Source organism: Myotis davidii, unplaced genomic scaffold, assembly GCF_000327345.1.
Source record: "Myotis davidii unplaced genomic scaffold, ASM32734v1 scaffold674, whole genome shotgun sequence".
Classification (NCBI taxonomy): domain Eukaryota; kingdom Metazoa; phylum Chordata; class Mammalia; order Chiroptera; family Vespertilionidae; genus Myotis; species Myotis davidii.
The window spans coordinates 2,238,419-2,249,352 of NW_006286674.1; the positions used below are offsets into that span (position 1 = coordinate 2,238,419).

The 10,934-nt window shown below is 37.9% G+C and overlaps 1 protein-coding gene and 1 pseudogene across 2 annotated transcripts in view; one reads left to right on the forward strand and one right to left on the reverse strand.

Moving 5' to 3' along the window:
- Nucleotide 1: 1 nt before the first annotated feature.
- Nucleotides 2-415, reverse strand: LOC102771703 (annotated as a pseudogene).
- A 3,129-nt stretch (nucleotides 416-3,544) lies between these two features.
- Nucleotides 3,545-10,934, forward strand: part of MTF2 (metal response element binding transcription factor 2) — a 28,545-nt gene continuing 21,155 nt past the window's right edge. The window contains exons 1-6 of one of the 2 annotated variants that reach the window (XM_015560328.1): nucleotides 3,545-3,561; nucleotides 3,642-3,743; nucleotides 3,867-3,948; nucleotides 8,739-8,834; nucleotides 9,040-9,140; nucleotides 9,521-9,669. In XM_015560328.1, coding sequence (XP_015415814.1) covers nucleotides 8,759-8,834; nucleotides 9,040-9,140; nucleotides 9,521-9,669 — 326 coding nt within the window. In that variant the 5' untranslated portion in view covers nucleotides 3,545-3,561; nucleotides 3,642-3,743; nucleotides 3,867-3,948; nucleotides 8,739-8,758. Of the gene's footprint in view, nucleotides 3,744-3,866; nucleotides 3,953-8,738; nucleotides 8,835-9,039; nucleotides 9,141-9,520; nucleotides 9,670-10,934 lie in introns of both variants that reach the window. The other variant, XM_006758187.2, reaches the window with a different exon arrangement.

Genomic DNA, 10,934 nt, shown 5'->3' on the forward strand with positions numbered 1-10,934 from the left:
CCTCCAGTAAGAGGGTGAACTGGCTGGCCCAGTAGTCATCGCCGTAGGAGTCCAGCACCCTCATGAGGAACCTCCGCTCCTTCTGGAGTCGCCGTGTTATCCTCTATATCTGATGGAGCCTGTTCCGGACCCGCTCGATCTCCCTGCAGCGCCGACCCAGCACCTGGTACTTCCTGCGATTGAGTTCCCCTTGGCACCGTGGCCGCTAGCCTTGGGCTGCCTCCTCCTCTTCGTCTCGCTCCTGGAGGCTGGAGCTGCCCAGACCTGCAGACATGAACTCCACTTCAGTCTCAAGCTCACTCTCCAGGATGTGACCACCGAACAGCGGAGGCAGCGCCAGCTCCAAGCAGGGAGGTGCTGAGAACTCCTCAAAGCCCACACCTGCCATGGACCCCTCTCTCTGCTCCAGCTCCATTTCTCCCTGGCTCGGGGCAGAACTTCCAACTTGCAAGCCTCTTAAAGTGCAATATGACTCACCGGACCGGCACACAGGCCCCAGCCGCTAAGCCTCCTGGGAGTTGTAGTTCTCTATTTCCCACTCACTTTCGTTGCCCCACCCCCACCCTGAGTCCCCGCCAAAAGGCCCTGCTTGCTGGTCTAAGGCCGCTGCCCAGGTGTCTGAGTCACCTCCATCTTTATCCTGTCCCGACACCGCACAGTCTGACCATGGAGACTTTTCGCTTGGGAGGTCCCTGGGTCTCCTCCTGGGGCTGGGGATGCGCCGCTGCCCGCGTGCCCGGTGACGACACAGACCCGGCCCCTGGATCTTCCTTTGGGGCTGGGGATACACCACTGCTCGGGCACTGGATCACGTGCCCCGGCAGCAACACAGCCCCGGACCCTGGGTCTTCTTTTGGGGCTGGGGATGCGCCACTGTTCAGGCACAGAATTGCGCCGCCCCTGTACCGGATTGCGTGCCCGGGCCCCTGGGTCTCCTTCTGGGGCCTGACCGCGTCCCCAGGCAGGGGTGCAGCCTGGCCTCTGGCCCCGCCTCTGGGTGTTCTCCGATCACTGGTGATCTGTGATCTGAGAAACCCGTGGGGCAGGGAAGAGACGGACATCCCCTCTTCCCAGCCCCACCGGACCTCTCCGATTACTGGCCCAAGGCCAGCAAAGGTGGCCTGGCTTCTCGGATCACAATGGTGGCCCAGTTCTCCGGCTCTTGGCTGCCACCTGGGTTCCGAGACCGGCAGGCAGCTTCTTCCATCCTTCCCTTTTCGCCTCCCATCATTGTGTCTATGTATGCAAATTAACCGTCATCTTGGCTGGTGATTAATTTGCATATCTTGATGATTAGCCAATGGGAAGGGTAGCAGATGTATGGCTAATTACCATGTTTCTCTTTTATTAGATAGGATTGTTTCATATACTTACATTAGAGGAAATATCATTTATACGGTATATCTAATTACTTTTACCAGTGTTCTTTGTTTTCTTGTATGTATGTGTAGTTGAATTTTTATTTTGGTTTACTTGCTTTCAATTCTAAGAATTTCCTTTAGTATTTCTTTAAGGTGCTTTGCTAGCAACAAATTCTCTCAGTTTTTGCTTAATGGGAGTATTTTTTTTTTTAATATATTTCACTGATTTTTCACAGAGAGGAAGGGAAATACAGAGTCAGAAATATCTATGAGAGAGGTACATCGATCAGCTGCCTCCTTCACACCTCCCACTGGGGATGTGCCCACAACCAAGGTACATGCCCTTGACCAGAATCGAACCTGGGACACGCCCCCCCCCCAATACACAGGCCGATGCTCTATCCACTGAGCCAAACCAGTCAGGGTAATGGGAGTATTTTTATTCACCTTTGTTTTTAAAAGACAGTTTTGCTGAATATAATATTCTTGGTTGACAGTTTTTTTTTCAGCACTTTGAATATGTCATCTCACAGCCTTCTGGCCTTCATTGTTTCTGATGAGAACTTATGTTGTGGGGTTTCCTTGTAGATGCTGAGTAATTTTCTCGCTGCTCTCAAGATTTTCTCTTTCAGTATTTTTACTATGGTATGTCTAGGTATAGAGATCTTTTCATTTATTCTACTTGGAGTTTGTTGAGCTTGGATGTGTAGATTAATGTTTTTCAGCAAATTTCGGTAGATAATATATTTTTAAAATGCATACCTTTCAACCTGAAACTTTATACCCTTTAAGTAAATACTAAATCCCCATGCCTTCTTTGTTTCAGCCCCTGGCAGCCACCATTCTACTCTCTGTCTCTATGAATTTTACTACTTGTTATAGCATATAAGTAGAATTTTATAATATTTGTCTTTTTCGTATGGCTTATTTTGCTTTGCATAATGTTTTCAAGGTTTATCCACGTTTTACTTTATGACAAAATTTTCCAGAATTTGAATATTCTTAGGTATTGAAATCAGGTATTCCTAATTCTTAGGTGTTAAAACTTTTTTTTCTTCCTCACATCTTTTATTTTTACTTAACTTTTATGCTGTCTATTTTTGAATTACTATCTACCTAGTTTTACATGTTGTTTAATTAGTAAATAATAATCTAAATTAGGAAGTAAAACAAAATAGACTGCTTTACCTTTAAGAAGGTTGATAGATAGAGCATCAGCCTGTACACTGATGGTTTGATTCCCAAGTACTTGGGTTTCCGGTTCAAAATCTGGCCCTGTTTGGGTTCATGTGGGAGGCCACCAGTCAATGTCTCTCTCTCACATTGATGTTTCTCTCTCTCCCCCTTCCCCTGCCTATCTCCCTTTTCCCCTCTCACTCTCTTTAAAAATCATTAGAAAAAATATCTTGGGTGAGAATTAACCAAAAAATAGAAAAGATTGACGGTGGTATGCTATGCTGCTTATGGAATAACTAATACATAAGTTATATTGTTTTAGAATATTTAATTTGGGGGTCTTTTGTTTTACAAAAAGTAAATTATAACATACTTCTCATTTGATTGTGATCTTGTGGAATTGGTGGTTCCCAATTTTTATTTTAAATTTCCTTTTTGCATATTTGATGGATTCTGATATATTTCTGTCAGTAAACAAGGATCATTTCTATAGTGATTCCCCAGAGGGAGGTCATGACTACCCTTCCAATGAGTTAAATATACCCAGCTACCCCAAAGTCGTCACTGGTTAGTGTGTTTTAACTACATGTGGCATAAACATTTTTGTTCTTTGTCAAGTGCTTGTGAAATTGTGCCATGTAACTTTTTTTTTTTTTTTTGTCTAAACGCAATTATGATATTCAAAGCATCTTTTGCTCATGACCATGGCCTATCCACTTTAACTTAGAGCTGTTATTTTGATGATAGCTGTTTTTATTTATCTTGGAGTTGTTGCTGAATTGTGGCCTCACTTTGGACAGGCACTGAATAAATATTGAAACTGCTATCATTCTGTGTTAAATCTCTTTGTTTCTTGGAAGGTATTTTGTGACTTTGAGGTACTTGTTATATTTTACCTCCATCTAAGGTTTTTAATAAATCAAAATTTTTAATATATGATATCAGTGGAATAAAATAAGCTCTATCAGTAAGTTAATCTTATGGCTATCTTTTATTTTCTTAAACAGAGACTCTACAGGAGCAGGTAATTCACTGGTCCACAAGCGGTCTCCTTTACGTCGAAACCAAAAGACCCCAACATCCTTGACCAAGCTGTCTTTACAGGATGGATATAAAGTCAAAAAGCCAGCATGTAAATTTGAAGAGGGTCAGGATGTCCTAGCTAGATGGTCAGATGGCTTGTTTTATCTTGGAACTATCAAAAAGGCAAGTTACCTTAATATAAGATATCTTTTGCAGTTTTTGCAGTAAACGTTTAATAATTTTGAATTTAAATTTAACCCTGTTTTTTATTTTAAAAGAAGTCACCAGTATTCCTCTGTATTTCAGATAAACATATTGAAACAGAGCTGCTTCATCATTTTTGAAGACAGTTCTAAATCCTGGGTTCTCTGGAAGGACATCCAAACAGGCAGGTGCTACTGTTTCTCTTGAACATGATTTATACTAAAATTTGATATTTTCCAACTTGTCATTTTTGAGTGTTCAGTAGTGTATTAAAATATCTCAGAATCACTTTTAAGGATAGGCTAAAAAAATCTATCTTTGTAGTCTTCGGGAAGTTATAAATTATATCAGTGATTTTCAATCTTTTTCATCTCCTGACACACATAAGCTAATTACTAAAATTCTGAAGCACATCAAAAAATACATATTTTGCCAGTCTGATAAAAAAAAAAAAGGAAGGTATAATTTTTATTCATTCATACCGGACAGATACTGTTGTATTGGCTGTTGTCATTTTTTTATTTGACAATCTAAGGGAAAAGAGGTCAGTGCCCCTGACTAAATAGTTAGGTATTGCACATTTAAAAAATTCTTGCAGCACTCTGGTTGCAAATTGCTGATCTATATTAAAAACTGCAAAAAAAAAAAGAATCACTCTGTTAGGGTAGAGGGAGACTACTAACTACTAGAAGACAGGTGTGTCACTATTGTTAGGACCCTTCTAAGAACTTAGAAGAAACAGTTTGGGCTTCATTTTAACTGTTACTTGCTTATATTAGTACAAAGTACTATAAAGAGCTAATAGGTATTGAGGACATATTTTTTGTCAGATGCTTGGGGGAATTAGAACATAATAAAAGTCTGAGTACTAGAAATATTCATTAATAAAAATGGTTTAAAATGATCAATTATTTTTTAATGTTTATATGGGAAAATAAGTACAGGTACACCTTGGTTTGGTTGTAGGTACATTTTTTATACTTTCTATTTTTACAAACTATAATTGCTGTGTGTTATTTGAATCTGCTAAGTAAAGGTGTTTTTCTAGGTATCTCTTTCATGGTAGGTGCTTTATTTATTTTTAGAAAAAGTATTATTATTAAAATCTGAGTACTTTACACACTAATGCAACACTTTTTTAAAAATGTAAATTTTGCCCTAGCTGGTTTGGCTCATTGGATAGAGCATTGGCCTGGGGACAGAAGGGTCTCAAGTTCAATTTCAGTCAAGGGTGGGTACCTAGGTTGCAGATGCCTTCCCAGACTGGGCCCTGGTTGGGGCGGTGCAGGAGGCAGCCAATCGACGCGTTTCTCTCACATCGATATTTCTCTTACCCTCCCTCTTCCACTCTCTCTAAAAATCAATGGAAAAATATCTGTGGGTGAGGATTTTTAAAAAATGTAACAGTTTTTATTATTGTTGTTGTTATTTATTTTAGAGAGAGAGGAAGGGAGAGAGAAACATCCACTAGTTGCCTTCCGTACATGCTCTGAAGGGGAATCAAACGCACCACCTTCTGGTATATGGGACAGACGTTCCGACTGATTGAACCATAACAGCCAGGGCTAAAGCAGCACTTTTGGTTTTGCTTTTACTAGGTCAATAGGCCTGCACAAAGACCTCTGTTTTCTATTTCTTGTTTTAGAAAGGAGATATAAATTCTCTTTCGCTGAGGGATAGGTGGATACCTTTCTAAAATATTTAGCGATTGGGTTTTGTATTGGATTCCCAACTGCAACTTTATGATAGGTTACTGCGTGTTGTATGTTTTGAATCTGGAATTGGTGGGTCAGTGAGAAAAGTGCTAGGAGGATAGATGTCTTCAACAGTAGTGATATTGAGCAGATCTCATTACCTGCATTAGGAATTTCTCTTTTTTAGTTTGTAAATGTGACTCTGTCTTTGGTGGATCTGAAACACATATACTGCCTCTATTCCCTTCTATTAGCTATATATCCCTTTCAACTTTCCTACCTTTTCAAGGTTCCTGTGAGTTAAAATACAGGTTTCTCAGTCTTTTGTCTCTTCCCTCCCTCCATTCCTTCTTTCCGAAGACCAGTGGTACATAGGGATAGAAAGTTGTAATGAAAGTGAGGGTCCTATCCAACATGTACCCCACCAGTGCGTCAGTTTAGTAGTCTGTGGTGGTTCTTTCCTCACTGGCTGCTTTTACTAGCCTTAGAATTACCAAGGATTACTCTTTGGCCATTAACTTTCTAATATCTAGAAAGTACCACACACATAACTTGGAGTTTGTATAAAATGAGAAAGTGAACCTGAAAATTGCATTATGACAGATTTCAGTGTGGAGAGTAGCTTTAGTAATTTTCTTTCTATAATAACAGGTATTAGCAAAATAATAAATTAGCATAATTTCACTCATGTAATAAGATTCCTTTGAACAGTTTACATAAATAAGGAAGAATATATAGTTATGTTAGTAATCAAAGAAATGTGCATTACAACAGGGAGATAACATGTTAAAACCATTAAATGAATTTAAAAGGATTTTTAATCTTAACACCTAAATACCATTATGGTTTCTGGGAAAATGATACACTGCTGATGCAGTGTAAATTTCTATTTTGGATATTTAAACAGCAGCATTAAATGCATAAAAATGTTTTATACTCTTTAATTTATACAGCAGACTCATTTTAGCAGTTTATTCTAAATAATTCAAAATTTAAAAAATTAGATAAAAAATATTTACTGTAGCTTTATTTTAATAATAACAAAAAATGTGAGACATCGAAGATGAAATGGCTTGAATTAGCACTGGCTTTTCTGAGGAACTGCCTTCCCCTACACCAGTCCACCTGGTTGCAGTGGGAGTCAGATTAACCACCTACCCCAGTCTAGGACTATTGCTTCTGTTCGAGGGAATTACAGATTTGGACAGAGAGGTTCCAGGCCAGTCTGGTTGCTCTCCTTATTCTAATCTAGCCAAAAATCAGAAGATTTGGGGAGGCCAGCTTTAGTCAACTGTGCAGAGAAGAAGACAAACCCTGGGAAAGCAGGAGGGTAGAGAGGACAAGACACTGAAACAGACAAGGAAAAAATGCAAAAAAATGAACAAACAAGAAATTTGGTAACCTGTCTGTGTAAGAATAGAGGGTGTAATAAAGTAACTTTGGTTCTTTCCCTGGATGGAATATTATGTAGTTACTAGAGGCCCAGTGCATGAAATTTGTGCACAGGAGGGGGGGGCGTGTCCCTCAGCCTGGCCTGCACCCTCTCCAATCTGGGACCCCTCGGGGGATGTCCCTCTCGTAATCCAGGACATTGGCCCCTAACCGCTTACCTGCCTGCCTGCCTGATGCCCCTAACTGCTCCCCTGCCTGTGTGATTTCCCCTAACTGCCTCTGCTTTGGCCCCTGCCACCATGGCTTTGTTCGGAAGGACATCCGGAGGGTCTCCTGGAAAGTCTCCCAGTCTAATTAGCATATTACTCTTTTATTAGAAATAGATTGTATTGTGCATTTAGCCTGATTGCCCCTAACTGCTCTCCCCTGCTGGCCTGATCACCCCTACCTGCTCTCCCCTGCTGGCCTGATCGTCCCTAACCGCCTGTGCCTTGGCCCCCACCACCATGGCTTTGTCCAGAAGACGTCCAGTCTAATTAGCATATTACCCTTCTATTAGTATAAATTTGAGTTATCATTTTGAAAACTGCGGCGTAAAAAAATGCTTTTTAAAAAATGTATTTTTATTGATTTCAGAGAGGAAGGGAGAGGGATAGAGAAATAGAAGCATCAATGATGAGAGAGTCATTGATTGGCTGCCTCCTGCATGCCCCCAACTGGGGATCGAGCCCGCAACCTGGGCATGGGCCCTTGACCAGAATCAAACCTGGGACCCTTCAGTCCACAGGCCGACTATCTACTGAGCCAAACCAGCTAGGGCTAAAAAATGCTTTTGATAGAAGGAATATTAAATAGTATTAATGAAAAGAAGCATCTCACAGTGTAGAGTATGGACTCTAGTATATCTAGGTTTGAATCCTAGCCTTGATACTTTCTGACTGAAGGTCCTTGGATTAGTTACTTTATCTTTCTGAACCTCACATCTTCTCTTTAGAGAGGATATTTATCTAAAAGTTGTAGAATTAAGTAAAATAGTATATGTCAGGAGCCTAACAATGCTTGGGTCAGAGCACAAAATTGAAATTTTTTTATTGTTGCTATGTGAATAAAGCATGTATATTAATATTTTAACTATGTATATTTAAATGGATGAATAGAGAATATTGGAAATGTGTTAGAGTGATAAAATCATATTTTAAAATTTATAGAATAGAAGTGTTTTAGAATAAAAATGTTTAAGAAAGAAATAATTTATCTATTCAGGTAAAAAGTAAAATTATTAACTATGGAACCCCCAGATTTTATTGCAGTGGGATTTTGTTAGGGTATATTATTGGCACCAACCATATTTCCGTATTTCAGAAGCTGAAAATTAAATAATTGGTGTTCAGCCTCTTTCATAAATTAGTAAATAAAAAGAAATGTTCCAAACCCAGAGGAAAAGGAGTCATTGATACATCTCCCTTGCGCTTTTTCTTTATTCTCATGATGTTAGGCAGTGTAGGGTGAGTGAACACATGGATATACATGGGTGGGTATGTGTTTTGGAGAGTAGTTCTAGTGTTGACAAAAACAACCTCCCAGAAGAATGGGAATATTAAAAATGAATGATAAAGGATTCTGCCTGAGAGCAGTTTAAATTATGTCCTCTGCCAAAAAGCAGGTTAAGTTATGAATGTAGACAGTTAGAAATCAGTTAGAGGTCAGAACATAGAAAGGGAGCAGAGAGATAGCATTTTGTGTATAGTACTTTGGCTTAAAAAGAAATCATTATGATCTAGTGAACAAACATTGCCAATATAGGCTCTTCACTGAGTCAAAAAGTAGTTTTGTTAAATGGAACACTTTATTATTATAAATAAATAATAAAATTATTTAAATATTTCAGGAGCCACTGGAAGTGGGGAAATGGTCTGTACAATATGTCAGGAAGAGTATTCAGAAGCTCCCAATGAAATGGTTATATGTGATAAGTGTGGCCAAGGTAAACATTGATTTCTTTTAATCTTGTGGAAAAGTTTGTGAAGATTAATGATTAAAAATTTACTTTACAATGTTAATTTGAAGCTGTTATGATAAATTTACTCATCAGTTGTAATTATATTAATGTAGGAAAAGAAAATACTAATGCATTTAAATTGTATTCATTAATAAAATAGAATTTGCTTTATGCTTTTTTTGATATTAAGGTTATCATCAGTTGTGTCACACACCTCACATTGATTCCAGTGTGATTGATTCAGATGAAAAATGGCTCTGTCGACAGTGTGTTTTTGCAACAACAACAAAGGTATCTTTTAAGTGTTTTGGGCTAAAGCCCTAAGTGGAATTTATAAGGCATTATCAACATAGTGATTCTGTACATTGAAAGTTTATTTGAATGAAATGAGCAGTCAATGCTGAGTAGAAAGAGGTGCTGGTTATTGTTTGGCTAATGATGCTTAAGTGACTTGCAGCTATTTTTGCACTTATTTTCTGATTGTGGTCTTGGAATTGGGGCAATAATTTGAAAGAAAAGCTAATAGGAAAGATTATTAGGCAATTTTGTGATATGCTAAGAAATTTAGAATGGAAATGCCTTCAGAAGTTTCAGAAGCATTTTTAAGTTATAGAATTGTATTTAAAATTTTATCTTTCACTCTTTTAAATAATCTTTTCCCTCTAATATAGAGGGGTGGTGCGCTTAAGAAAGGACCAAATGCCAAAGCATTGCAAGTCATGAAGCAGACATTACCCTATAGCGTGGCAGACCTTGAATGGGATGCAGGTCATAAAACCAATGTCCAGCAATGTTACTGCTATTGTGGAGGCCCTGGAGAGTAAGTAAATATAGTTATTTAATACCCTTTAAGTAGTTTTTATTTTTTCAACTTTATTTTTGTTACTGATTTTGGTGTTGGAGTAATAGTGAATTGTAAATTTATGGAAGTATCAGTAAAGAAAATTGAGGGAGGGGAATTAGAGGCTGTAGTTTTATTCATCTTTTTAATTAAATATTTGCTAAAGAAATGAATCAGTTCTAACTAAGAATGTTTAGGAATTTATCCTTAACTTCTGATCAGTGGTCCTAGTTCTGCTCTTTGGAACTAAACAAATACTCTTTTCTCTCTGAGGAGGTAATTCTTAAAATATTTCAATCCAGCAATCACATTTCTTACTCCCATTACGTACATACTAATAATGTTCTCTTTTCCAGGCTAAAATCTCCATTGCCATAAAATAATCTTTATGACATGACTTCCAAACGGCATTTCTTGCTCATAGTTTTTAAAATTTACTCTTGAAATGCGGTGTTATGATTAGAAAATTCACTGTTTCCAAGAATAGTCTTACAGAAAATAATGGGACTATTAGAGTTTTGGACATTATACTTCTGTAATTGCAAAGAGAGATTGTATTACCTTTCTTTAGTCATCCCATCTTATTCTTTTGATTTAACTATTTAAATTATAATTATTTTTTGTGTGTCTTATGAGACTCTGCTTCTCTTAAGATGATGCTGTCTAGGAGAAGACTGGAACATATAGGTAATTGATGATGAATAAATAAACATATAAATTAGTGAAATTTTAGTTCTGTATTCTGCCTCATCTCTGATCTTAGGGACTTTTTGTGATTTAACATTTTTATAATACTTCTTAGTTTTTGGTCACCTGCAAATTTAAGAAACTAGTTTTTAGAAATTACTTTTAAAATAGATACAGTGAACTCATTTATAGCTAGCATTTAGTTTAAAGCATTATTCAAAGTAGGTGGAAAGTATTATAGACATTATTTTGGGAGATAGATCATTCATTGTTCTGTACCATGATTACATGAGCTGATATTGCTAACAACTCTAACTTCAGCACCTAGCAGAGTAGTTATTTGAACACAAGCACTGGAACATGGTTTATTTATTAGTCTTTGTTGAATGACTGACCTTACTTAGTATCAGTCTTCTTACCTTTGTGTATTAATAGCTTAAAATTTATGTGGGGCTGACTAGTTGAGCAACAGAATTATTAGGAAGAACACATTATTTGGGTGGCAAATAAGGATATCAGTATATCAAAAACATGTAGAAACTGAAAAGAAAGGATAA